The sequence below is a fragment of the Phocoena phocoena genome, chromosome 3 (genome assembly GCF_963924675.1).
Source record: "Phocoena phocoena chromosome 3, mPhoPho1.1, whole genome shotgun sequence".
Lineage (NCBI taxonomy): Eukaryota > Metazoa > Chordata > Mammalia > Artiodactyla > Phocoenidae > Phocoena > Phocoena phocoena.
Genome location: NC_089221.1, coordinates 162,778,348 through 162,806,050, shown reverse-complemented (window position 1 = coordinate 162,806,050; position 27,703 = coordinate 162,778,348). Strand labels below are relative to the sequence as shown.

Genomic DNA, 27,703 nt, shown 5'->3' with positions numbered 1-27,703 from the left:
GCCCCGCTGGCGCCGGCGCGCGATTCCATCCCAGTCCCCGTCCCAGCCGAGCGATCCTAGGGCCGGACCATGGACTCAACAGAGCCGGGTAGGCAGTCCGGGATACGGGATCAGAGAGGGGCCTCCCCCGACAGTATCCTACTTCCTAAATCAATGAGGGGCCCCGCCTATCCCTCTCCGTCCAGAGAGCCGGGAGAGGAGTGCCTGAATGGGGAGGGCACGGGCATGCTCCACTGTGGGAACCCCCAAGCTGAGGGGGACCCGGGACACCAGTCCCTGATCTCCCCTCCCCCTTTGGAGTCTTCACCCCGGATGCCTGGGGGAGGGGGCCCAGGAAGGGGAAGTGGCCGCTTCTGCTTCTGATATTTGTGATGGGGGCAGGGTGTCACGACCGCTGATGGAGAGGGCAACGCGGCAGGATCCCCACCCGGCTACTCCATTGCCCGGGGAGGGGGACATGCTGATCTGGGCTCCCTAGAAGTGGTGCCTGCGACAGAAATGTGGCAAGGTCCGACTTCGTTTCCGCCTGTCTTTGTGTCTCTGCTTTGCATATTGATTGTCATTTGGTCTTTATGCCTCTTGTGGTTTCAGGCTGGCTGTGTGTGTTTCTGTGGCAGGCCATGTGCCGTTCTGTCCCACGTGTATTTCCATCTGTCTGGGCTGAGGTCCATGTGGTTCCATTGTCAAGCCGGCTCTGTCCCGGGAGACAGTGTGGCTGTATCTAGGACGTCTGTTTTGTCGCTTTGCTTCTGGGCCAATGCATGTGTGGGTGTCTCTGCTCCTCTAAGCAGCTGTCTCTGTGTTGGGTTGTGCCTGAGTCCATCTGCCTGTCCCAAGTCGGGCCCCACCCAAGCCCACACTCCCTCCATCCCAGCTCAGACACCCACGCCATCCTATACTCCCCATGGGAACAGAACTCTCTCTCTCTCTTCCCTTTCCCTCACTCTCTCTCTCCCCCCCCCCCACGTCCCCGCCCCACCCCGATCCTCCAAACAACCTGCCGAAGTGCGGTGGGTGGAGGGAGGCTTCCACTGGCCCATGTGTGATACTCCCCTCCCCAAGGGCTACCCTCAGCTCCTGAGAGCAGGAAGAGATACAGTGATATCTTCCGGAGCCTGGACAACCTCGACATCTCACTTGGGAACGTGTGAGTCTGTGCCTGAGTAACCCCAAATTCCACCAGGACCCCCCAAATCCCTAACCATTTAGGTGCCTGAAACCCCATTAGGAACCTGCAACTTCTGGATCCTCAAAACACCTGAATATCCCAAAATTCAACCCCCCAAATCCACCTGAAATCCCCAAAGTGATCCTAGGGCCCCCACGTATCCTTCTTGTGACCCTTGTGACCCCTTAAAACACTTGAGAGCTTTATAATCCTACTCTGAACCCCAAAGTTACCTGGGATCCTTCAAATTCTATCTCAAGTCCCATAAAAAAAAGCTCACCTACTTTCCGCTCTAAAGCCCCATCCCTCAGGACTCCTAGATACAATAGACGTCACAGAGGTGATATCTAGGACCATCCCCAAACTGCCTTGGGGCCCCCAGCACCCCTAGGTGGGACAGACTGGGTGGAGGGTGGCATCCTGACACCCTTACCTCCCAGGACCCTTGAGATGCTGGCTGGAGACCCTGTGCTTTCAGGAGACCCAGAACCTGACAAGACCCCCACAGCCACTTTGGTGAGGGATGGGACCAAGGGGACAGGGAGGAGGGGACCTTGGAGGAGGGGGTCTGAGGAAGGTGGAGCCCCTGCCCTGCTTGTTCCTGAATGCTGTCTCCCTCCCCCTCAGACGAGTGAAACCAACCGTTGGAGTGGTCCCTCCCCAGAGGATCCTGCACCCCTTACAGGTAGGGGGGCTTTGAGGCCAAGCGAGGTGGGGGAGGGACAGAAAGGAGTCCTTCCATCATCAACTGCCTATTCCATGCACCAGGGACACGGCAGTGCACACAACAGATCTGAACCCCTGTACTCAGGGAGCCCCCAGTCTGAGTGGAGAATCAGTGTAAAACAACCTGGACAAATGAAAACAAGGGGGTGTTTGGGGAAGCCATAGGGTGTAGAACAGGGTCCACTGGTCTGGTTTGAGGGCTCAGGGAAGGCTTCCATGGGAGGGTTCAGAGGTCAGAGGTCCAACCGTCTGCCCCAGGGGAGGAACTGGACTTGCGGCTCATTCGGACCAAGGGGGGTGTGGATGCAGCCCTGGAGTATGCTAAGACCTGGAGCCGCTACGCCAAGGAGCTGCTGGCCTGGACTGAGAAGAGAGCCAGCCATGGTGAGGGCCCCTTCTACCGGGTCCCAGGCCCTGCCCAGACCCTGCAGTGCTCACACCCTGCCTGACTCAGACCCCTGCTGTCTGCCCCCAGAGCTGGAGTTTGCCAAAAACATCATGAAGATTGCTGAGGCGGGAAAGGTGTCCATCCACCAGCAGGTAGCCATGAGCACCGCCCCCCACCAGAGCCCAGTCTCTCCAGAACCCCAGCCAGATACCCCTAGATCCTCAGCATCCTCCAACACCAGACGGCCTCTCCCCACCCTCAGAGCCACATGCCACTGCAGTACATCTACACCCTGTTTCTGGAGCACGACCTCAGCCTGGGAGCCCTGGCCATGGAGACAGTGGCCCAGCAGAAAAGAGACTACTACCAGGTGAGGGGGCCCTTCATGCGTTATTCCCTCCACAACCACCTGGAGGAAGGCACCGTTACCATCAGCACCATTTGCTGGTGAGGAAGCTGAGACCCAGGGATGCTGAAGAACTTGCCCAAGGTTACCCAGCAGAGATTCGAACAAGGCTTCCTGTGCTATTGCAAAACCATGCTTTTGTTCTTCTGCGGGCCACGGGGCGAGGTGCCAAGTGTGCCCAGGAAGAGGGCCTTGGCATCTTTGGGTCTAGGCACAAAGGATGGAGGTGACCACTGAGACTTTCTGGAGACACTGGGCTAGGGGAGGGCAGAGGTCTTCTGGGTGAGAAGACCCAGGAGAGAGAGTGCAGACCCAGAAAAGGGTCCAAAGGATGAAAGACATGTGGCCCCAGTGAATGCAATGATCGAGTAGCCCTGAGGCAGCATCCCCATTCCCCATCCTTCCCAGCCCCTGGCTGCCAAACGGACTGAGATTGAGAAGTGGCGGAAGGAGTTTAAAGAGCAGTGGATGAAAGAGCAGAAGCGGATGGTAAGGTCTAGGGTGGGGGGCTGGGGAAGCGGACTGGGGAAGCAGATGAAGAAGCAGTGACCGCGTCCCTCCTCCGCCCACAGAACGAGGCGGTGCAGGCACTGCGGCGGGCCCAGCTCCAGTATATGCAGCGCAGCGAGGACCTGCGGGTGCGCTCCCAGGCGTCCCCCGAAGACCCGGCCCCCCAGGCCCAGCCGGGACCCAACAAGCAGCAGGAGCGGCGGCGGCGCTCGCGAGAGGAGGCCCAGACCAAGGTGGGGATTCGGCCCCGTGCCCCCCTGTGCTTCGGCACCCCCGGTCCCACGATCTGTCCCACACACGCTCCCTGCCTTGGTCTCTCCAGGCGCAGGAGGCCGAGGCGCTGTACCAGGCCTGCGTCCGCGAAGCCAATGCGCGGCAGCAGGACCTGGAGGCCGCCAAGCAGCGGATCGTATCACACGTGCGCAAACTGGTGCTGCAGGGGGACGAAGTGCTGAGGCGGGTGAGACCCTAACCCGACGGCTGCCCACCACACTCATTCGCCCAGGCTGGGCGCCTCCTGCCCCTAAACCACCTCCAGAGCACCAGGACCCGCTCCCTCTTGCTGGACAGCCAGTTCCGGCCCCCCAGACCCTGACTGCACTTCCCCCTCGGCCCCCTCCCAGGGGGTCCTACCCCCAAGATGACCCACCTTGGTTCTGACCACACCCCCAACCCCAGCTGCGCGCTCCTGTCCCTAAGCCGCCTCCCACTGCCCGGCCCCGCCCCCAAGCCTGGACCGAGCTGGTATCTCTCAGGGTCAGGCCATGCCCCAGGCTCCCAGGCCCAGCCCCTCTCTCACCTGAGGCCTCCGCCCCACAGGTGACCCTGGGATTGTTCCGGCTGCGAGGGGCTCAGGCAGAACGCGGCCCCCGCGCCTTTGCCGCCCTGGCCGAGTGCTGCGCGCCCTTTGAGCCGGGCCAGCGATACCAGGAGTTCGTGAGGGCGCTGCGGCCCGACGCCCCACCGCCCCTGCCACCAGCCTTCTCTTTCCAGGAGTTCACGCACGGGTGGGTCCCCAGGAGCGGGGTCAGGTAGGAGCCAAGCAGGTGGGTGGGGTTGTCCCAGTCGTGGGAGAGTTGGGAATTTGGGGCTACTGCACTGGGGGCCACGATGCTCATGGCCATAAGGGCTTGCCATAAGGGCGAATGAGTGTGGTGGGCAACTCCAAGTACTTGGAGTTGGGGCCTAAACGGGATGCCAGGGTGATGTCATCCCAGGCAAGTTTCCTGGTTATCAGAGCCCTCAAACCTCTCCTTTCAGTTCCCCTCTGGACACAAGAAAGAAGCTCTCTGGAGCCCCACCTCCACCACTGGACGAGAGTGTAGCTGAGCCAGGCCCTTGGGGGGACACTGGCACAGGCTGGCAGGGTGAGTCCCGTGAAGGGCAGGCAGGAGTGGTGCTGGGGCAGGGGGCCATACCTAACTGACCTGTCCCCTCCTAGGAACTCTGGGCCCCACTCTGGCCAGTGATGTGGACAGCATGGGTGGTGGCAGCGAGTCTCGGTCCCAGGACTCTCCCACTTCCAGCCCAGGTGGGACCATCCTCCAGCCCCTGGCCAGGCTCTGACCCTCAATCTCAAACCCATTCTTTGACCTCTGACCTACCCTGCAACCCTGACCTATTTTCTCAACCTCTGACCCATTCTCTTGATCCAACTTCTGAACCACCCCCCAGGTTCTTCAACCCCTAACTCCTGACCTGTCTGACCCACCCCCCCCGACCTCTGACCCTTTCCCCAAGGGCATCTGTGGGTGGTTTTGGAAGGCCAAAAACCAGGAATGTTTCCTTAGCCTTGGAGCCTCCCCATGACCTCTGTGACCCCCAACCTCTGTAACCCTCTGACTCCAGGCTCTGGCACGAGGCGGCTGGTGAAGGTCTCGTCCACAGGCACCGAATCTTCAGATGACTTGGAGGAGCGAGACCCTGGTGAGGCTGGAAGCAGGTAGGGGTGGGGTGGGGGTGGACTAGGCACTCCTGACCCTGTCTCCCTGCAGACCTGGGAGATGGGCTGGAGAACGGGCCAGGCACCCCGTTCAAGAAGTGGACACTGTCCAACGCGGCCCAGACCCACCGGCTGCGGCGGCTGCGGGGCCCAGCCAAGTGCCGAGAGTGCGAGGCTTTCATGGTCAGCGGAACCGAGTGCGAGGAGGTGTGGCCTGAGCCGATGACCTAATGACCTCTGCTGAACCCCAGTGACCTCTCTGACCCCAGGCATCTCTCTGACCTGAGATCCCTAAGACCTTCCCACCCCTGGGACCTGCCCTGATCTGATGATCTCCTATGAGCCCCCTGCTCCCTGAGGATCCCTGTGACCTTCTCTTCCCCCACTGACCCCCGATGACCTCCCTGACCCTGTGACCTTTCCCTCAGTGCTTTCTGACCTGCCACAAGCGCTGCCTGGAGACTCTACTGATCCTTTGCGGACATAAGCGGCTCCCAGCCCGGACCCCCCTCTTTGGGGTCAACTTCCTGCAACTGCCCAGGGACTTCCCGGAGGAGGTGCCCCTTGTGATCACCAGGTGCACCACCGAGATAGAACAGCGCGCCCTGAGTGTGCAGGTGCCACCTTGACCCTTGACCACCCCCAAGGGTGAGTGACCCAGCCCTCTCAATGGCCAGATTGCAAGCCAGCTGTCCAACTTCCCACCCCTGCCCTTCAGGGCATTTATAGGGTCAGCGGGTCCCGGGTCCGCGTGGAACGGCTGTGCCAGGCTTTTGAGAACGGCCGAGCATTGGTCGACCTGTCAGGGAACTCGCCTCACGATATCGCGAGTGTGCTCAAGCGATTCCTCCAGGAGGTGGGTACCCAGCAGCTCAGGAGTCAGAGGCCGGGTGGGCTCAGACTGTAGCCCACCCACACCCATGTCCCCCTGCCATTCCACCCCCAGCTCACTGACCCCGTGGTCCCCTTCCACCTCTACGACGCCTTCATCTCTCTGGCTAAGACCCTGCATGCAGACCCTGGGCACGACCCTGGGACCCCCAGCCCCAGCCCTGAGGTTATCCGGTCGCTGAAGAACCTCTTGGTGCAGCTGCCTGACTCTAACTACAACACCCTGCGGCACCTGGTGGCCCATCTATTCAGGTGTGCACTGTCCTTGACCTTGACACATGACTTCTGACCTGAGGCACGGATCCAGGACTCCTTCCTTGGACATGTGACCACTGACCCCTGACCTCTGACCTTTGAATGTGTTTTCTGAACTCTGAAACTTAATACATGACTCCTGACTTTGGATGCTGACCCCTGACCCCCATTGCCAGGCATGTGGCTGCTGGTCGTACACAATGACTGGGACCACTTACCCAGGACTTGGGCAAGCTGCCACTAGCCTGGCTTGCAGATCCTACCCGATGACCAATAACCATACCCTCTGTGCCCTGACCCTTCTCCTCACACTGTCCCCAGGGTGGCTGCACAGTATGAGGAGAACAAGATGTCTGCCAACAACCTGGGCATTGTGTTCGGGCCGACACTGTTGCGGCTGCCGGACGGTCCAGGGGTAGCCAGCGCCGGCCCCGTCACCTGCCTGCTAGACTCCGTGCACCAGGCCCAGCTCATCGAGTTCCTCATTGTACACCATGAGCAGATCTTCGGGATTGATGACCTCTTCCTGGCCACTGAGCCCCTGCCCCGAGACCCCAGCCCACCCCCTACGACCCTCCCAACCAGCCCCCAGCCACCATACTCACAACCTGCCCTGGACGCCCTGCCCATATCCCTAGCCTCGGACCCCAACCCAGACACCATGCCCCTTAGTGCCCTGGAGAAGCATCCCGAGACCACGCCCACAGAGGTAAGGAACCTGCTGGGCCCACAGACATGGGGAGAGCCTTCTCTCCATTTAATTTTCTCTCTCTCCTGTCTTCCTTCCTTCCTTTCCCTTGACATTTTTCTATTTCATTCCCTTTCTCCTTTCCTTATTTACCCTGCACTCATTCTGAAAGGAAAGGTAAGGAATGGAGTGGTGGGAAATAAGGGAGTAACAACAGGGTAGAGCCTTGCAGAGATACTAACATGAGTACCATTCATTCCTTCAACAGAATATTGAACACCTACTATGTGCCAAGCGTTGCTCTAGGCATTGTTCTAGGCATCAGTTAGCAAAATATTCAAAGACTCCATCCTCTTGGTTGCCTACCTTCTAGTGGGAAAGAAACCAACAATAAACAAGAAATATGATACAAAGTCAGTTATACAGGATGTTACAAGGTGATGAATACTATAGAAAAAAGAAAGGGTAGGGTAAAGTAGGGGACATCAAGGGCACCAAGGTGAGAGGTGGTGGGCAGTTTGTAGCAGTAAATAGGATGTTGTGAGTGGGTCTCATGGAGAAGATGGGTTTGAGCAAAGACTGGAAGGATGTGAGGGGGGAGTAAGCCAGGTGGAGATCAGGGGAAGGGTGTTCCAGGCAAAGGGAACAGCCAGTACAAAGGCCCTGAGGTGGGACCATGCCTGGTATATTCAGAGCACAGCCCCATGCTATAATGAATGAGTGAGGGGAAGGTGGAAGGAAGTGAGGCCAAAGAGGGCTGTGCAAGCCTCCATAGACTGCACGCCTACAATGCAGGGGTGCTTGCATAGTAATTGCCCTAAGAGGTAAATACTGTTAATGAAAACCATTTACAGATGAGACTCTTAGGGGAGGCTTTCTGACCCTCAGATGCTGATACACTTACCATTCCTGAGAGCTAGGATCTCCCCTGCAGCACCCCAGAGCTGGGAAAGCTGCTGCTGGTGAGGTGTGGGACTCTGAGAACTGGCATACCTCAGAAAGTGCTCCGGACACAGAGAAAGAATTCCAACTGCTATTAGCATTTAGCGAAAGGATGAACTAAAAGATATTCAGATAAACTAAAAAGCAGGCCTGAAATTGCAGAAAGTAGAGCAGGATGAAGACCGGTAGTTCACCCATTCCTAATGCAGAGAAGGCTGTCACTTTCCGGGCTGGTCCTCTGTTGAACAAAGGCATTCCTGCCCTCACAGAGCCCACAGTTGAGATTAATGACACTGCTCTTCACAGGAGGACAAGCAGTACACTCTCAAGGGCATCATCTCTTCCCAGCTACCAGAACTGCAAGGGAACTTTTGCATGTCTACGAGTCTCAAAGAACTGGCATTTTATTGCTGGAGGTCTCATTCTTGGGTTTCTTCTTGCAGATTCCAACTCTGCAGAGGGACCAGGAAGAGGAAGTAACCAAAGACACCAAAAATGAGGGAGAGGAAGGTGAGTGTGTTGTGGGGTAGCCCAGGGGTTCTGGGGTTGCCCCTGCCTTGGGGTAGCTTGGCTGAGTGATGACAATGGGGGAGGGGTGTATCCAGAGGACTTAGGGGTGCTCAGCATTGACCACCCTATCCCACAGTGTCCAGCCAAGGCCCTGAGGACTCACCCCTGGGGACACAGTCCCGTGGCCACTTCAGCCGCCAGCCAGTGAAGTATCCCCGGGGGGGTGTACGGCCTGTCACCCACCAGCTGTCCTGCTTGGCCCTGGTGGCTTCCAAATTGTGCGAGGAGACCCCTGTCACATCAGTGCCCCAAGGGAGCTTGCAGAGGCCAAGACCCGGCCCTGCCGCCACCTCCCGTGAGGGCAGCCCTCTGCGCCGCACCCCACTGCCCAAGCATTTTGAGATCACGCAGGAGACGGCCCGGCTACTCTCCAAGCTGCACAACGAATCTGTGCCCAAGGCCACCTGCTGCCCAGGCACCCAGCCTGAGGAAGCTGAGGACCATTTCTGACTATCCCAGCACTCTGACCAAGAAGCCCAGGACTGAGAAGATGGGCCCAACATCCCAGGAGTTCAATGTTGGGGTGTCTGGAGAGTTCCTATGGGGAAAGACTACATGGCCTAGGGGAGAACTAAAACCCTTCAGCAGCAATGTACCAGGATCCCCCCCCCCACTAGACACAGGTCAATGTCAAGCGACAGGGCCACTCAGGTTCAGAGGTCACTCAGGGTTAATAATACAGATCATGGGGTCCTTGAGGTCCACCCTAGTCTCTGACCCCTAGGATAGGGGTGCTTTTTGCTACGTTGGTTGTTGCCACTCCCCCATCTCTGTCTGCCTCCTTAGCTGATCCCAAGTGACCAGATATTGGAGGGTGTGGGCAAGCCAGACTCAACATCCTGCCTGGGGTCTGGTGGCCTCTGAATAAACTGTGTCCTTTATAACCTTGAGTGTCTTTCTTTGCCAGGGAAGGGTGACAGGGGAGAGGTCGGTGAGGCAGCATCTTTTCGCCCCATTTTACCGACCAGGGAAACCAAAGCCCCCTTTCTTTCATCTCAGAACACCCCGAGCACCTACATGCAGTAGAGGCTGGGCCTGGGCACCTGGCTGAGTCACACCGGGCCGGCCCTCCCGGAGCTCAGCGTGCGATTCGGTCCTGCACAATCAAACAAACATAACTAAGTGCAGATAACCGAGACAATGGGGCTGTGTGCTCTGGGCCGTGGGAGTCCAGGGCCGCCACAGGCGTGGGCCGGGCAGGGAACAGCGCTGCCGGGGCCTGGATTTCGAGAAACCTGAGTGCGGCCGGAGAGTCAGCTGGGGCAAGAGAGGTCTGCGGGTCAAGGGAGGCTGCGTCGCGCGGTAGCTCTAAGCCGGCGAAGCCAAGGAGGGGCTGGGGTCGCGGCGGTGGGAGCCGGGTCGGATCAGGGCGTGGCTTAGAACTGGCTACGGATTGGACACGAGGGAGCGGGCGGGGTGGGGCCGGGGCAGGGGCGCAGACCCTGAGACCACCCGGAGGTGGGCCCGGGCGGCGCCAGGTCACGGCGGGAAATCTCGGGCAGCGAGTGACTCAGCCCCGCGAAGGCCCAAAACTGCGGGCGCGTGAGGTGTGCGGGGACTCGGGGTGGGGGTCCCGCGCCGGAAGTGGAGAGGGGCGACCGAGGAGACGCGAGGCGGAGAGGAAAGAGGGGAGCTACGGTTCCGGGCGACCCTGTCCCCGCCGCGGCAGCGGAAGAGAGGCTCCTCCAGGTGGTGGGGACCGGGCGGGGCGGGGCGCTGCGGCGGGGGCGGGGCGGCGGGACCCCGCCTCCAGTCCTCTCTTGGCCGCTCCCGCCAGGCGCACCCAGACGCTCTTCTGCTCCAGCCCTCGTCGCCCGGTCATGGGTCTCGGGCGCGAGGCCACCCTGTCTGCGGCGTGACGGGCGGCTCAGGTGAGACCGGCGAGGACGGGGGAGGGTGGGCGCGGGGCCTGGGGAGGGCGCGGCACGTGCTGCGGGGCCCGGGCGCCGCCCCCTCCTCTCCTACCTCCTCCTCTTCCTCCCCTAGCCTGGGGGCCCCCAGAGGCCCGGCCTGCTGCCGCCTTCCTGACCGCCCCTTTTGTCCCACTCGAAACGGCCCGATCCACCGCCTGCTTCGGGAGCGCTCGCGCCCAGAGCCCGCCGCCCAACTTGTGGGGCTGCCTCACTGCCCCCAATCTGATTGCCCGAGTCACTTCCATGTCCCAGCACCGACCTCCTGCAAGGTCCTAGCAGTGGCCCCACCCTGCGCACACACGCCCCCTGGGCTCCGCTCCCTGCACTGACCCCAACACCAAACTGACCCTCCCTTGCCTGCTTTCACAGCCCACACCCCTTTGTCCTGCCCTAACCGACTCCCCCGCCACACACACACACACACACACACACACACACACACACACACACACAGATTGGTCACAGGTTGGCACCGCGTGGGCAAATGAGTTTTGTTTTGATTCTTTAGGTTAAAAACAAAACCACCCAGTCGTTTGATTTGGGAGATACCCTTCTAAGAGTCTTATTAGTAATTAAGCAACAACTTCCCCACCCCACCCCCGAACTCACAGACTTGCTTTTCCAGGTCACCCTGGCCCCTACCACTACCACTTTGCCCTCATGCATCTGAGTTTGAGACCCTTGCCCTTCCTGTCCTAATCCTCCCTCTGGCTGCTGCTCCCTTCTCTGTCCTTCCAACAAGGACCTTCTGTACTGACCTTTCCCTCTGTGCCCCCAGATGGTCACCATGGGCCAGTGCTACTACAATGAAACCATCGGCTTCTTCTACAACAACAGCGGCAAGGAGCTCAGCTCCCACTGGCGGCCCAAAGATGTGGTTGTGGTGGCACTGGGGCTGACTGTCAGCGTGCTGGTGCTGCTGACCAACCTGCTGGTCATCGCGGCCATCGCCTCCAACCGTCGCTTCCACCAGCCCATTTACTACCTGCTTGGCAACCTGGCCGCAGCTGACCTCTTTGCCGGTGTAGCCTACCTCTTCCTCATGTTCCACACAGGCCCGCGCACAGCCCGGCTCTCACTTCAGGGCTGGTTCTTGCGGCAGGGCCTGTTGGACACGAGCCTGACGGCGTCCGTGGCCACACTCCTGGCCATCGCTGTGGAGCGGCATCGCAGTGTGATGGCCGTGCAGCTGCACAGCCGCCTGCCCCGAGGCCGGGTCATCATGCTCATCGTGGGCGTGTGGGTGGCCGCGCTGGGCCTGGGGCTGCTGCCCGCCCACTCCTGGCACTGCCTCTGCGCCCTGGACCGCTGCTCGCGCATGGCCCCCCTGCTCAGCCGCTCCTACCTGGCCGTCTGGGCCCTGTCCAGCCTGCTCGTCTTCCTGCTCATGGTGGCTGTCTACACTCGCATTTTCTTCTATGTGAGGCGGCGGGTGCAGCGCATGGCAGAGCATGTCAGCTGCCACCCCCACTACCGTGAAACCACGCTCAGCCTGGTCAAGACTGTTGTCATCATCCTGGGTGAGTGGCACCCTACTTCCCAACTCCTGCGAGACTGATAGAGCATGATGGGAGGGGATGATCTGGGTGGGGAATGTTCTCCAAGGAGGTGCCACCTGAGCAGAGGCAAGGCAAGAGTTCCAGGCAGAGGGAACAGAAGGTGACAGCCCCAAACAGGACCAGCCCAGTGTCTCCAAAGAGGGGAGAAGGCCCACGTGACTGGTCCGCAGGAAGAGAAGGTCAGCACAGCCTCAAAAGGCACAGACAGGAGTCATATTTTGTTCTGAGTCCCATGGGAAGCCCTTAAGAGTTCTTAGCCAGGAGTAATGAGGTCTGGCGGTTGAATGTAGAATGGTCTGAGCAGGGGAGGTGCACACACCACCCCCAAGAAACAAAGAGCAACTCTTCCTAATCATTCCTTTTCCACCACCGAGTAATCGGTCGGTCCCACAGTGACCTTTCCCCCAAAGAACAAATCTCTATGTAGAAATGTCCAGGGTCCTGTCCACCGTGTACCAGTTAGGAAGGGCTTTCCTCTGGCAGACAATCAGAGAAAGGTTTCCCCTCTTAGCAGTTCTGCCCCATCATGCTGCAAAGGCAGCAAGACAGGCAGCTCTTCCCTACAAACTGCACAGCTGTCGCCCAAGCTCTGGAGACTCCTCCAGTTCTGAGCCATTGCAACAGCTGGCCCTGCTCACATCAGGCTCCATCCCGCAGGGGCGTTTGTGGTCTGCTGGACACCGGGCCAGGTGGTGCTGCTTCTGGATGGTCTGGGCTGCAAGTCCTGCAACGTCCTGGCTGTGGAGAAATATTTCCTACTTTTAGCCGAGGCCAACTCGCTGGTCAACGCCGTGGTGTACTCATGCCGAGATGCTGAGATGCGCCGCACCTTCCGCCACCTCCTCTGCTGTCTGTGCCTTCGCCGGTCCACCCACAAGTCTGTTCGCTACACACCCTCTACCCAGACAGGCCGTAGCACTCGCATCATGCTTCCTGAGAATGGCCATTCCCTGATGGACTCCACCCTTTAGCTAACCTTGGACTTCAGCAGGGTACAGCAAATGCCAGAGCTCTGCCCCTGGCCACTTGTGGGTGCACCCGGCTCTACCCAATCTGCGGGCCAGACTTAAAGGCAGACCCTCAGTCTGGCTTGGCATGAAACCACTGCCAGCCCTACCCAGGCAGACAGCTGTGCCCATCTCAGGGCCTGTAGGTTGGGGTCATCTAAGCACCTGGGAGAGAGTTGAACGGGGTGCAGGAATCTGGCTCTTCAGTCATCTCAGGTTGCAGGGCTTTTTAACGGACACTTTTCTGTTTTTACTGCACATGCCTGGCAAGCCCTGTGGACTGGCTTCCTCGTCCACGGTGGCGTGGGTAATAAAGGTGGGAGAGATTAGGGCCCCCTCAGGCCACGCTGCCCAGTGCAACAGGGTAACAAGGATGGACCATGGGCGCCTCATCTGCCTGAGGCTGATTGTTTAGGGCCACAGACTGAGGAGTGCTGAGCGTGAGCTGGGAAAGGTTTATGGCCTCTGGCAGCCTCCAGTGGTCTTGCCTATCCTCACAAGAATTAAGGGGGTCTACAAGGAGGGGGTCTATAAAGAGTAGACCTTTCCGCTCCGAGGTCTCCAAAGCCTTTTCTGTTGTCAGCTTATCTGTCTGTCCCTATGTCCCAGAATTGTCCACCTCAGCTCAGGCTGAGCTGGGATCCTTCAACGTGGCATCTCCTGGGCCCTGTTCTCATTCCCCTTTGGTCTCTGCATGGCTGTTGCTCTGTCTCTCTTGTTGTTCCCTTTTGCCTCTGTCTCCTCCACCTCTTTCCCTGCCTTCATCTTGCCACCTGCCTCTCTGTCTCCATTCTCTGGAGCCCAGAGTAGTCTGTGGCCTGTGTGAGGCTTCTGTCACCTGCCTGCCCCCTTGTCTGAGTCCAGATTGTTAATAGTCAGGTGTGTCCATCCCACTGCCCACTCCATCACCTACGTGCACACCTGTGGGCTTGGGGTAGTGGGGTCCATGGACCAGAATGCAGGATTTTAGAGTTGCCATTTCTCAAGCTTCTCTGATGTGCCTGGCACACTGATAAGCGTTTTAGGTGCATTATTTAATCACCACCTGCATCTTGTGGCATAGGTATTATATATATTTTCATGTGAGGACAGTGGCTCAGAGAGATTGAAATTTGGCCCATGGTAACATAGTTTCAAAAGGGCACAGAGGTACATCGAGGGACTAGAGAGACCCCTGAGGAAAGGACTTCAGATTTCCGCAAAGTCCGGAGTTGGTCACAAGCTCAGCCTGGCTTTCCCCACTTCACCCTGTGGTCTCAGATGTGCCAGACCCATGATGAGTCCCCTCTCAGATACATAGAGGCGCTATGCGAGACACGGCGTAAACCAGGATCTGGATTCTCTCTACTTACACAGCCAGATTTTGAACCCAGGCCTCCCATCAGAGGCTGAATTCTTAAACTACTAAAGCATGCATTGCCAAAGAACCAAAAATGTGTAGCTCCTTCTACATTAACTGGGGCTGAGTTTCCCTTTGGGAAAATTCTCCCTGCCCTACAACAGCTCTGTGAGGAGGCAAGAACAAACTGGGGTGCCAGGTACTTCTCCAGGGTCCAAGGTAGGCAGTGTGGCTCCTTGGGCCTGGGGCCTGAATCTCAGAAGTGATGACCTAGGCCAGCACCCAGCCACGTGGATGGGGACATAGTCCTTGTCTCCAGGGAGCTCTAGGCCTTTTGGACAAAAGTATCACTTTGGGTGCCAAGGCAGCCAGCCATTCCTATGGGGTGGGAACCCCTGATGGTCTCCAAAGGTAGATCTGTTTCACCTGCTCTGAGCTGGCTGCTCTTGCATCAGCATCTTCCATGTTCTAACCCACACTCTTCTGGTCTCCTTCGGGATCTTGTCCCATCAGTTTTTCCCTCTCTGTAGGTCTCTCCTCTCCACCAGGTGACTTAAGGTTTTTGTCTCAGATGGTCCCTGAAGCTCTCAACCCATCCCCCCACCACTGTTCTCTGAAGGATGCCAAAGTTACCCACTACTTTTCAGACCTCCTGTGTGGTGCTGCACTAGTGGCTGACCTTTTGTACAGGGTACCAGCTCTCCATGGTCCCCACATGTTCTAGTACTTCCTGTTACTGGGGCCAAGTGTCAGGTTTCCTTCATCAAGGAGCTTTCCAGGTTGTTCTTACATTAGCCTACGTCGTTCATTTCCATTCCCTTTGGAGTGCCCGAATCTAATCAGACCAGTTGGTGTTTGCATTTCCTCTCCAGCAGCAATGCGAAGAAGATGGGCCCTGTCCTGAAGGGTTCCCAGGAGGTTGAGGTCCCTTTATGAGCCTCGTCTGGGGTCTGTCCCCATTGCAAACAGGCTCTAGGAGGTCCCACGACTGGAGAAGTGATTTATGTCCGAGAATAAATCCTTTTCTCTCGCACAAGAACCCTCTGATGCCAGGAGTCCTAGCAGCCAGAAACAAAGGCCTGTGAAGATTCGCTCTGATTTAGGGGTGCATCACAGGGTAGGTCCTCAGAAAGCATCCTTCACGTGCTAGCGGAATGCTGTAGAGCAAAAGAGTGAATAAAGCAAGGTCACTCTTAAGCTGGACCTTGAAAGGTGAATAGAAGTGATTTCTGCAACTGAGAAAATCACTCAGTTTTGACCTTCCAACCACCATCACCACACGTACCTGTACCCCCTATGGAATATTAGAGGTGGGGGGAGGGGGAACTGGGAGGCCGGGAGCCCAAGTGACCCACCTGCTGGTACTGAGGCTGAGGGGAGCAGGGGTCTGGGGCTCCGGGCTTCTGGAGATGAATGGGGGTAGGGGTGTTGATGGGGTTCTGAGAGGCTAGGGAGGGTCTGAGAAGCAAGGGGTGGCTTGGAGGAAGAGTGCAGTGCTCTGAGAAGTTAAGACTCTGAGATGTGTAGGTCCCTGAGGAGTGGGATGCTCTGAGACATGGGAGACTATGAGGAAGAGTGGGGGCTGGGGGGGGGGAATTGGCTCTGAGAAGTGAGGTGCCTGAGGAGTGGGGACTCTTGAAGAGATGTGCGGGTTCTCTGAGAAGGGAGCGCTCTAAGTACGTGTGCGGTGTAAAGTGTCTCAGAGTAGGAATGGTTGAGGGAGGTGGAGATGTGGGAGATGGGGTTCCTGAAGCAGAGCAAAGCCGGCCTTGCCCTCTCCAGCTGGAGGAGGGAAGGGGTAGAAAGCGCCATTGCCTCAGCAACCCCCAATAGAGTCCTAGGCAGATAGGAGGGGCTTTTAGGGGCCTGCCTGTGGGCGAGGCACGGCGGCCCGCGCGGCGGCGGTTGGCTGATGGAGATAGTAGGGCGTGTCCCTGGGCGGGGCGCGGTCTCCTGGCTGGCGGCGGTTGGCCGTAGGCGGAGGGGGGCGGGGCCCGGGGGCGCGCGTGGTGCGCGCACAGACGGCGGCGGTTGGCTACGACGTCCGCGCGAGCTCTCCAGGCTCTGCTGCTCCTTGGTTGAGCGCCCGCCAGGCCTCGCCGCTCATGGACACCCCGTGCTGCCGCCTCGCTGACCCGCGCCGCTCACCGCCCCGGCCCCCACCGGGCTCCGACACGGACGACGTCCTGCAGATCATGGCCATCACCGACCAGAGCCTGGACGAGGCGCAGGCCAGGTGCTGGCGCGGACTCGGCGGGGGCCACCCAAAGTCGCTTCAGTGAAGGGGGCGGGCCGAGGGGCCAGGGCCGGGGCGGCTGGGGGCGTGAGGGGTGAGGAGGGTGCAGGGTGAGAGATGGGGTGGTGAGTCTGGGCGGAGAGGGAGAGGGCAGATCGGGGGCGGGGGGTTTGAGGAGGACTGAAAGGGGGTTCTGAGGCCGAAGGGATGTTTGGGGTTAAAATGGAACGGATTGAAAGGGGGCTTATGGCGCTAAGCTGTGGGTGCTGGGTTTTAGGAGCTCATCTTGGGGTGAGAGGGATGGGTTTAAGGGGAGTTTGTGGATGAAGAGGTTTATGGTGAAAGGTGGTTTCAGGGTTTATGGATGTAAGGGGGAGGAGGAGTGTTGGGGGTTGTAAGGGCTGAGAGATGGGTGCACACGGGATTTGTGAAGGATGGACAACTAAATGGATCAGTGGTATGTATGAGGATGGGAAGTTCTGGGGGCAGGTAATGGAGAATGAGTTGTGGGAAATGGGACTCGGGAATGAAGAGATGGTGTGATTTGATTCGGGAAGCATCCAGAAAAAAGGTTAGTGGGGGAGCTGGAGGGGGACAGAGGATCCCCTTTTTTATTAATTTGGCGAATATTTATTAGACACTATGTGCGGGGCATGGAGCTGGGTGCTGACATAGTCACTGATCTCAAGCTCATGGTTTGAGGGAGAGAAAGTAAGTAGCAAAACTAAGTATAAGTTGAGCTAAAAGCTGTAAGTAAAGAGATGGCAAGCTGTGGGAAGCCAGGAGAGGGCATAGCACCTTTAGAGGCCCGAAGGTGGGAAAGGGCAGGAAGAATGCAGAGCCAGGAACTGAAAGTCCCCAGTACAGCAGAGAGAGTCTGGAACCAGGATCACATGGGGCCAAGTCTCAGGAAAGAGTTTGGATTTTATTTCAGTTGCAGTGGGAAAATCACAGTGGTTTTAAGACCACCTGTCCCACTTAACCTCCACCCACCACTTGTCAGTGAGCCAGGATTGGTAAAATGTGCTTCACAAGGCAGCCCATTGTGTTTGGGGCCTGCCTGAATTGTTAGAAGGTAGCAAAGCACAGAATGACATCCTTTTGGAGGATGAGGTCTTGTTGAATGGGACTTGTTTGGGGGTAAAGGATGGTCCCTGTGGATGGGACCAGGGTGTAGTGGTGTGGACTGTGCAGTGCCTAGAACCTTCTAGTGAGGAGGGGTTACAAAGCCAGGTGAACAGCAGCCCCAGGAAAGGAGGAGGCAAGTAAAAGGTGGATATGGCAGGCATTTATTCTTCAAACTTTCTTGCCTTTGCTTCTTGTGGAATGTCGACTCTTTGCACAGTTTTCATGGCCTCTATCTGGGAAGTTAAGAGTGTCACACACACATAACCCCACCGCACACCACTGGAACATTGTGCTAGGTGCTACAGAAACCAAGATGGCTAAGATGTTCTCTGCCCTTTCAGAGCTCATTCAGAAGGAAGGTGTGTGGGAAACTTAACTCATAAACAGTCATCATGATAGGAGTGTGCTGAGTAGAGGTAATTCCTGGCACAAAAGAGTTGGGCCGGGAGAGGGTGCCCTCCTGTGATGCCTTCTCCGCTAAGCCAGTGCGAGAGCAAGGACATTGTTGTACTTTCCTTTGTATTCCCAGGGCTGTGCACAATGCCTGGCACCTAGCGTTCAGTAAAGTTTTGTGGCACTTAGATTCTGGAAGGATTGGTAGGAGCTAGGGAAGGGGGAAAACGGGCTCTTCACACCCAGGAACCACAGAAGCAGTGCTTTGGGTGCATGTGGAGCTACTTGTGTTCCTTCTGTTCTTGGCCAGGAGCTGCTTAAGGAGCGAACTCTACTCAGATGTGGCCTTCCTCAGGCGTGTGTCACCCTGCACTGCCCCAAGGCTGCTACTTTTTTCTTGTAACAATCTCTTGAGATTCTAGACTCTCCTGGGTAGGCTTAGAATGGAATGCAGTCAGTCACCTCTTCTTGCTGTTCTCAAAGAGAGTAGTTTTTCTTTTAAGGCTAAGAAACTGAACAGGGGGTCATTACACTTGCCTTACAACGTAGCTGTTAGGTAGCTGATTCCTGGTTTCTTCCTGAGGTAGAAAGATCCCTGGAGCTTTTATTTTGAGACTTTGGAAGCTTCACATCTGCCCCACTCCTTGCGTAGCCTTTAGATAAATTCAAGGCCCTAAAAGTCACCCAAGTCCAGACACCAGTCTTCAGTCCTCAAGTGGGTGGGCCACTTACTCCACTCTGGAGAAAACACAGCCTGAGTGGGTCTTTTCCTCATAGTAAGCCTTGCTGCCTGGTAGATTATCAGCTTGGGCAGGGAAGCAGATTGTGTCTTTCCTGATCAGCCAACTGGGTGAGGCCTTTGGCTTCCCTGGCCTTTGGCTTCGCTTCAACTAGTGAGGTCTTTCTGACCCTGCCCTCTCTCTGAAACAAGAGAGAACGGTTTCATCTCTGTTCACTGCCGACCCCTTAAGAGCCCCTGGAGTCAATTTAGCTCAACTGGCTTGCAAGAAAAGAATTTTTCATCTCAGATTTGAGGCCTTCTCAACCTGCTTTGTCACCATGTGCTTAAAGAAGGGAAGCACACCTACTGGATTCTTTCTTACACCTTTCTACGTTATTAGGAAGGCAGCTCCACATACTTGGGTGTAATTCATTTTGTTATTATAGCTGAATAGTCTTCAAATAGTGAACTGTGTATTGTTCTTCCTTCTGGCTACACAGATAGTAGAGGGACACTGGGGAGTTTGGAATGCACTGTCTTGGTTGAAATTCAGCCCACGTCAGCTGGAAATTTCCTGTGTGATAGGTAACTAGTCTTCTTGAATGATCTTCTCAACTTCTTTGGTGACACCCTGAGCTTTTCGTAGAGAGGGACAGTTTTTGTGTTTTCTGAGTTGGATCTTCCACTGCTCACATTCTCATTCATTTCTTATATGGGACCGGGAAGGCAGGAAATTTTCTCTTGTTTGCCAAGGATTTTCTGAGTATGTCACTCTATCATGTGTAGCCTTAGTTTTTATAATAATAAATTTGACAACATGTTGAAGTTTATGTAGATTTGTTTCCTTTGCTTCTTTTGAATACCTTTATGAAGGGTTTATAAGGTTATCAGACTAAGGTTGAGGGCTCCTCTGTCAGGACTCTCAGGTTCCAAAGTTCTTCCCCCCTCCCAGAGTTGTTAACCAGTGTTTGAATCATCGGCCCCTTTGAAAATCTGGTGCAATCTCTGGGTCCCCTCCTAACCATGCCTCCCCGACAGTGTGCTTGTGTACCACACCTTTGAGAATCCTCAGGCCTCAGGTGTCCTGGGGCCTGGAAGCTGCCCCTCATCAGTGGTGGACTCACTTTTTTGTCTAGTCGTGAGATTCCTAACAAGTTAGTGTGAAAACTCTAGAGCTGGGAAGGCTGAGGGGTGAGTTTTGGAAACCTGATTTTAAAAGGAAGCAGAATGGTCAACAGTGTCGTCCTGGAGACCTGGGCTCCAGACCTGATGTTCTGGAAGAGGCAGCTGAAGAGGACTAGCCCTTCAAGTCATTCTGCATGTTGGAACGACAGGTGGGTTGTGCTGCCAGATTGGCAGATTTAGCTGTTGTGGTCAGTTCTTGACCTTTTGCTTGCAAGGGCATGAAGATGCTCTGGAGACCTACACTGTCCAATGAGGTAGCCACTTGCCATGTGTCTCTGTAAATTAAAATGAATTAAAATAAACATTCAGGGGACTTCCTTGGTGGTGCAGTGGTTAAGAATCCGCCTGCCAATGCAGAGGACACGGGTTTGATCCCTGGTCCAGGAACATCCCACATGCTGCGGAGCAGCTAAGACTGTACACCACAACTACTGAGCCTGCGCTCTAGAGCCTGCGAGCCACAACTACTGAAGCCCACATGCCCTAGAGCCTGCGTGCCGCAATAACTGAGCCCACGCACCGCTACTGAAGCCCGTGCTCTCTAGGGCCACTTGCCTCAACTACTGAGCCCACGTGCTACAACTACTGAAGCCCACGCGCCTAGAGCCCGTGCTCCACAGCTAAAGAAGTCACAGCAGGCTTCCCTGGTGGCGCAGTGGTTGGGAGTCCGCCTGCCGATGCGGGGGATGCGGGTTCGTGCCCCGGCCCGGGAGGATCCCGCATGCCGCGGAGTGGCTGGACCCGTCAGCCATGGCCGCTGAGCCTGCGTGTCCGGAGCCTATGCTCCACAATGGGATAAGCCACAACAGTGAGAGGCCCGCAAAAAAAAAAAAGAAAGAAGTCACAGCAGTGAGAAGCCCGCTCACCAAAACGAAGAGCAGCCCCTGTTCACCACAACTAGAGAAAGCCCGCGTGCAGCAACAAAGACCCAACGCAACCACAAATTAATTAATTAATTAAATTAAACATTCAGGGACTTCCCTGGTGGTCCAGTGGGTAAGACTCTGCACTCCCAATGCAGGGGGCCCGGGTTCAGTCCCTGGTCGGGGAACTAGATCCTGCATGCATGGTGCAACTAAGAAGTCTGCTTTCCACAACTAAAGATCCTGCATGCCGCAATGAAGATCCCGCATGCCGCAGCTAAGACGGGTCAAACTAAGACACAGCCTAAATAAATAAATAAATAAATGTTTTAAAAAATAAAATTAAATCAGACATTTCGTTCCTCAGTCACACTAGCTACCTCTCAAGTGCTCAGTAGCCATGTGACTACCATCTTAATGCAGGTAGAGAACATTTCCATCATTGCAGAAAATTCTGGACAGCAGTGTTCTAGAGCAATGCTTCTCTTAGCTGGGCCTGCAGCAGATCTCTGCAGAAATGTTATTGCACAGGTTCTGATGTAGCAGGTCTCAGTGGGGCCCAAGAGTCCACATTTCTAACCACCTCCCAAGGGTGCCAATACCGCTGATCTCAGACCACGCTTGGAGAGGTCAGACTCTCAAGAGTGGAGATGACAGCGTGTCATTTATTTCAATTTTCATGAATCATTTTACCTAGTAGATGGTTAATCTGACAAATGGAAATTATTTTTGAGCCTAAGTTGTGTTTGTGGGCATAAGGGATTTTAAATTAATCACAAGGGTCACATATTAGCATTGTTTTGTCTACTTAATATAGAAAGAAAATTAGAAATGAACAAATAAAAATCAGAAAACAGTTGATTTTTTTTTTTCTGTAGATGAAACATTTGATCTGGGGCCATAGGACCTTGTTGTTTCAGGATCTGTTTACATTTTCAGTCTAAGGAAGTCAAGTTTTAGAAGTCCCAGGGTTGTTTCTATATTTCCTTTACATGGTCTATAAAACCATAGCTCAACTTTGCGTTAGTTTGTAGAACTTGAGTGTAATAGAAAATGATCATTGGGGAATGGTAATAAGGTTTTTAGGGCAAAAAAACTTTACATATAACGAATAAAAATATGATGGAGAATGGTCACTATTATACATGTGTTAAGAGTAAGCTATATGGCATATGCGGTGGTGAACCTGAAACTAAAAAGAGTATATTTAGAGGTTGGCCTTTGGGCAACATAACAGATACTGTAATTAGGGCCTCCATAGCTTTCCTTAGGAAGAAAAGATTTCTCTGAACTTTTTTAAATTTGATTTTTACATATATGACTTGTTAGGTATTTTCTACTAGTCAAAATTTGCATGACTTTCTTCATTCCTCCAGTATTCCTGCAGACTTTACCTGGAATATGGATTAAATTCCTAATATTAAAAGGAGATGATGACATAAGTTTGACTATCCTTAAAGCTTACTCAAATGGCAAGGCATGTACTGTCAAGTGAATGGTGTTCCCCTCGTCTTGGTACCTCTGGGATACTAAATATGGAAACACAGACTTCTAGAAGTATGTACATTAATGCATGTCAGAAAGCATTGAGCTTTCAGCACGCCCATCAAAGAATGCAAGGGGTCAGAAGAGGAATTTATGGTTTGGAATTTTCCTAAAGCCAGATAGCATTAGCATGAGAGGATCTATTAGTCCAAAGCCGGGAAGTAAAATTTCAGAGCTGAGATTTTCTTTTTCATCGCCCTTAAGGAGGTTCTGTAGATACCAGTGAACTTGGTGCCTGGCAGTCTGTGTTCTTAGACTGCTTGCAGGTTTTAGCTCTGCTCCTGGGTTAACATGCTTAGCTTGGCTTTGTCTAGTGCCAAAGGAAAGTCTTGCTGTCCTTGGTGTGCTTTTCCTAAGAGTTGGATTTTATTTTATTTTATTTTACTTTACTTTTTGCTGCATTGGGTCTTCATTACTGCATGCGGGCTTTCTCTAGTTGCATTGAGCGGGGACTACTCTTCATTGCGGTGCGCGGTCTTCTCATTGCAGTGGCTTCTCTTGCGTAGCACAGGCTTTAGGCACGTGGGCTTCAGTAGTTGTGGCACGTGGGCTCAGCAGTTGTGGCTCACAGGCTTAGTTGCTCCGCAGCATGTGGGATCTTCCCAGACCAGCGATCGAACCCATCTCCCCTGCATTGGCAGGCAGATTCTTAACCACTGCGCCACCAGGGAAGTCCCGGTTTTGTTGGTTTTAAAACAATTTCCTGAAGCTATCTAGGATCACAGCAAGATCCCTTGTTTTTTTGCTATACACGGCCTCTCACTCTTGTGGCCTCTCCCATTGTGGAGCACAGGCTCCGGACACGCAGACTCAGCGGCCATGGCTCATGGGCCCAGCTGCTCCGCAGCATGTGGGATCTTCCCGGACCGGGGCACGAACCCGTGTCCCGTACATCGGCAGGCGGACTCTCAACCACTGTGCCACCAGGGAAGCCCAAAATCCCTTTTGATTGTTTCTCTTGTCATGATGCACTATTAAACCCCTTAATATTTTCCCTTCATTCCTAGAGTGGATGAGTGCCCCGTGTGGGCTCGGCCCTAGAACCGAGACCAAAAAGAGGGGCCCCCAGCCGAGCCCTGTGTGCCTCTGGCTTCTGCTCCCTTCTTTGGCTGTGGAACCAGCAGTTCTCACCCTAGTTTTTGATTCTCCACTTGCCCCACTTAAGTCTAGAGACGTCAGAGCTCTGCTTTCAAACTCTTCGTTTCTACTCTACTAGTGTCACACCTCTAGCCTCTACCTTTCCTTCAGTTCAGTTCAACAAATCTTTGCTCAGTTAGTGTGCCAAGTATGGTGCTGGCCTGGAATTTCTGAAATGAGTAAGTTGAGGCCTTCATCATGCCCGGGCCAGGCGTGGTAAATGCTTTAAACGGAAGAAAGGAGGGAGTAAGAAATCCAGGCTAGGACAGGCCAACCCATTAGAGTCTTGGACTAGACAGAGGAGTAGGACTTCCCCAAGTCTGGAGGAGGGAGAAGGTCAGCAGGACTCTGGTGAAGAGCCTCGAATGCCTTGCAAAGTGGTTTGAGTTTTTTGGAGCAGGCAGTGAGAAGCCATTTCACCTTTTGCTCAGGAGAGAGATTTTCATCTCTCTGTGGTTGTGAGTAAGAAATTTAACAATAGTGTTGATTGTGACCAATCCATGGGCAAATTAGGAAACAAGGACATCATAATGAGATTTTCACAGACTTAAATTTATTCCGTTTAAAGGTTGCATTTCATTCAAGTCCTGCAGAGTTTTTCTTGTGTTGTATTAAATAATTATCCTCGTTTCCTGTTGCCAAAACTGCCTCCTGATCCAAGGCTTCCTTTTGCTAAAATAACTGTAATAATTTCTATGGTTGAATTTGGGTATCAGTACGTATTCTCAACCCCCATTTACTTAGCTGTTTTTGTTTCATTGTTTGTAGGTTTGGTTTTAGAATGACTCTACAGATGACTGATGGTACCCACAACAGTTTGATTCTCCGCAGTTTTACTTTTACAAAGAAGCTTATTTTAAAATGCCAGGGCATCTGTCTCCTGGGCTGCATTCCTTTCTGGAGCTTGGCATCCTCTGTGAATTTCTAGGTTTTCCATCAAGATTTGATTTCCTCAGGGTTGGAAACGTGGCTTCTAATTTTTTTTCTTTTCCTAGGTCTGTCTCCAGGAGGTGACTGGATTTGTCAGCTAAAACAATCCTTCTAGAAATGAGAATAATTAAGGGGATTTGATTTCATCTTTTGTTGAGGTATTAGAATCATTGCCGCTCTCAGGGAAGCTTTTTCAAGAAGTATCTCATTCTAAAGGGTAAGATCTCTGAATGTATCTCTAAATCAAATTCCTCGGTAATTTAAAATGATACCTTGCTCAGGAAATAAGTCAGATAGAAAAAGACAAATAGCGTTATGTTTTCACTGATACGTGAAAACTAAAAAATGAAACAAGCAAACAAACAGAAAAGAAATCTCTCACAGATACAGAGAACAAACTAGTGGTTGCCAGAGGGAGAGGGCTGGGGGAGAGGCTAAATAGGTGAAGGCGCTTAAAAGGTACAAACTACTAGGTATAAAATAAATAAGTTACAAGGATGTAATGTACAGCACAGGGAATATAGTCAATATTTTATAATAACTTTGTTTGGAGTATAAGCTATACAAATATTGAATTACTATGGTGTACACCTGAAACTAATGTAACGTAAGTCAACTATACTTCAGTAAAAAATAAGTAAATAAATAAATACCTCCAAAATAAATAAATATAATAAAATAATACCTTGTTCAGGGAAGCAGATTTTTCCATAATTTGGAAAAGTAAATTACAGCTAAAATTAGAAGCTACAGTACACTGTTGGTAGAAGCCAGGATGTGACTTACGTTCTATTCATTCCCACATTCCTTTCTCCTTATACAGTGACCGGTATATACTAGTGCCTCAATAAATGTTTGTCCTATAAATATTGAATAAGTGGGGTTGGAGGATGATAAAGCTGTATGCTTTCATTTTCTGGCATGATTCTATGTGACTCTCAATAGTTTTGTTACAGATTGGTCTTGTTTAGCATTGGTTTTAAAAGGATATTCGCAGATTTGTTTTTTAATTTAGATTATCCTCGGAAGTTTCTTTTATTTATTTAAAAGATTTATGATTTCTCATTCATTGGAATTTTGCTTCTTCATAAACATTAACGTTTTGTTTTAATGCAGATACTTGGTTGCATAGAACATGTCATGTACTTGCCAAAGGTGCGAGCACAGACCTTCTTTTTCTCCCCACAGTCCCCATTCACTGCCTTACAATCTGTTCAGTTATCTCAGCTATCTGTCACTATGTAACAAATTACCACAAACCTAACAGCTTAAAACAGTTAAAACTGATCTCAGTTTCCACAGGCAGGAATCTGGGCACAGCTGAGCTGGGTCCTCTGCTCAGGGTCTCACAAGGCTTCGGTCAAGGTGTTGGCTGATCTGTGTTCCTATCTGAAGCTCAGGATCATCTTCCAGTCTCGTAGGGTTGTTGGCAGAACCGTTGCTTGCAGTTGCAGGACTGAAGTTCTTGTTTTCTTGCTGGCTGTCAGCTGGGGGTCTGCTCTCAGCTTCAAGAGGCTGCCTGCGGTTCCCCATTACCGACCCTCTCACAACATGGCAGCTGGCTTCAAGGGCAGCAGGTGACGTTCCCCAGTCCACTAAGGTGGAGTCATGATGTAACATAACCACGGGCGAGACTATATACCATCACTCTTGCCAGACTATATACCATCACTTTTGCCACTTTGCAAGTCACAGATTCTGCCCAATCTCAAGGAGACAGGATTATACTCAGTGGGAGTCACCTTAGGATGTGTCTGTCACAGAAATTAGTTCATCCCCTTTGATGAATGATGTAGTCTGTCCTACTTTATGTAATCACTGATGGTTTGCTGTCAGCCGCTTGATCACCTCTAGGCCAGGAACATGCTTAAAGGTTAGACATTTGTTTACTTTTCATAATGAACCACAAAAACATTCTGTGAAGTTACTTTGTATTCATTCAAAGGTGCTTTATACTGTATCTAAAGTAAGATGTTTTATAGGCAGGAAACTGACCTGGGAATAATCATTCCTAGAATCCCCTTTAAGAAGCAGAGCAGCCGACTTCATTCTCTTTCCTTGTATTCTTTTTTAAATTTATTTCTTTATTTATTATTTATTTTGGGTTGCATTGGGTCTTTGTTGCTGCGCATGGGCTTTCTCTAGTTGCGGTGAGTGGGTGGCTACTCTTTGTTGCAGTGCACAGGCTTCTCAGTGCCGTGGCTTCTCTTGCTGAGGAGCACGGGCTCTAGGCACGCGGGCTTCAGTAGTTGTGGCACACGGGCTCAGTAGTTGTGGCTTACAGGTTTAGTTGCTCCGCAGCATGTGGGATCTTCCTGGACCAGGACTCGAACCCGTGACCCCTGCATTGGCAGGTGGATTCTTAACCACTGTGCCACCAGGGAAGCGGGGCAGGGGTGTGGGGGTGTGGGGGTGTGTGTAGGCATGTTGACTGGTGCTGAGAGTTAGATAAAAGAGGTATTAGGAGTGTGGCCTTTGGATTTGAGTTTGCATATGAAAGGCACGCTCTCAGGCAAGTTGTTTGCTATATCTGGATTTAGTTAGCCCTGGGAAGGGCATTCTCTCCCTGCCCCAGGATGTCAAAGCATCATAAAAGATATAAAATTTTAAACATGATTAATACACACCCTTACTTTTAGCACTTGCTACATTTCTTTACTTTCTTTTGGGATCAAGTGTCAAAGAGTTTGTGGTTGCTACTTCCACTTCCTCTCCCACCTCCACCCACCTTCTCCCAACCTTCTCACTCTGCTGAGTCATCAGTGACCTCCATGTTGCTAAATCCAAGGTCTCTTCTCCCACTTCACCTCTCAGAAGCATTTCTCACAGATTACTCTTCTCTCTTTGGCTTCTCTTGTTGTGGAGCACAGGCTCTAGGTGCAAGGGCTTCAGTAGTTGTGGCACGCGGGCTCAGTAGTTGTGGCTCACGGGCTCTAGAGCGCAGGCTCAGTAGTTGTGGCTCACGGGCTTACTTGCCCCGCGGCATGTGGGATCTTCCCGGACCAGGGCTCAAACCCATGTTCCCTGCATTGACAGGCGGATTCTTAACCACTGCTCCACCAGGGAAGTCCAGAGTGAGTTGGTCTCTTGAGATCAATTATTTGAATGTTGTGTGTCACTTTGGAGCATAGCACTTGAGTTATGCTGGGGCTTGTGGAAAGCACGTATGTGGTACAAAAGTATGTTTCTTTCTGAACACGGTTTTGGTGCAAGATTGACGTGTACTTGACATGGACGGTGGCAGAGAGCAGTGAAAGGGTC

General features: G+C 53.4%; 3 protein-coding genes across 3 annotated transcripts in view; all 3 read left to right on the top strand.

Annotated features, from left to right (window-relative positions):
* Positions 1–69: 69 nt before the first annotated feature.
* Positions 70–9,370, top strand: GMIP (GEM interacting protein). Its single transcript, XM_065874330.1, has 21 exons — positions 70–88; positions 1,063–1,147; positions 1,609–1,684; positions 1,796–1,853; positions 2,153–2,278; positions 2,370–2,434; positions 2,545–2,652; positions 3,097–3,177; positions 3,261–3,431; positions 3,521–3,658; positions 4,018–4,205; positions 4,459–4,565; positions 4,640–4,729; positions 5,047–5,124; positions 5,193–5,347; positions 5,569–5,757; positions 5,859–5,996; positions 6,087–6,283; positions 6,608–6,995; positions 8,360–8,426; positions 8,563–9,370. The coding sequence occupies exons 1-21, from the start codon at positions 70–72 to the stop codon at positions 8,934–8,936; spliced, it is 2,898 nt and encodes a 965-aa protein (XP_065730402.1). The 3' UTR covers positions 8,937–9,370.
* A 1,805-nt stretch (positions 9,371–11,175) lies between these two features.
* Positions 11,176–13,493, top strand: LPAR2 (lysophosphatidic acid receptor 2). Its single transcript, XM_065874657.1, has 2 exons — positions 11,176–11,919; positions 12,616–13,493. Exons 1-2 carry the CDS (start codon positions 11,178–11,180, stop codon positions 12,927–12,929), a joined length of 1,056 nt encoding a protein of 351 aa, XP_065730729.1. The 5' UTR covers positions 11,176–11,177; the 3' UTR covers positions 12,930–13,493.
* A 3,006-nt stretch (positions 13,494–16,499) lies between these two features.
* Positions 16,500–27,703, top strand: part of PBX4 (PBX homeobox 4) — a 34,821-nt gene continuing 23,617 nt past the window's right edge. Inside the window, exons 1-2 of the mRNA XM_065874215.1 lie at positions 16,500–16,540; positions 18,806–18,819. Of these exons, the coding sequence (XP_065730287.1) occupies positions 16,500–16,540; positions 18,806–18,819 (55 nt within the window). The remainder of the gene's footprint in view (positions 16,541–18,805; positions 18,820–27,703) is intronic.

Excerpts from the sequence above, each read along its gene's own strand:
- GMIP (XM_065874330.1), top strand. Across the intron at positions 3,659-4,017 it reads GGGACGAAGTGCTGAGGCGG|GTGACCCTGGGATTGTTCCG; the intron begins GTGAGACCCTAA and ends TCCGCCCCACAG. Across the intron at positions 5,758-5,858 it reads AGCGCGCCCTGAGTGTGCAG|GGCATTTATAGGGTCAGCGG; the intron begins GTGCCACCTTGA and ends CCTGCCCTTCAG.
- LPAR2 (XM_065874657.1), top strand. The coding sequence starts at position 11,178 with ATGGTCACCATGGGCCAGTGCTACTACAATGAAACCATCGGCTTCTTC. Across the intron at positions 11,920-12,615 it reads GACTGTTGTCATCATCCTGG|GGGCGTTTGTGGTCTGCTGG; the intron begins GTGAGTGGCACC and ends TCCATCCCGCAG.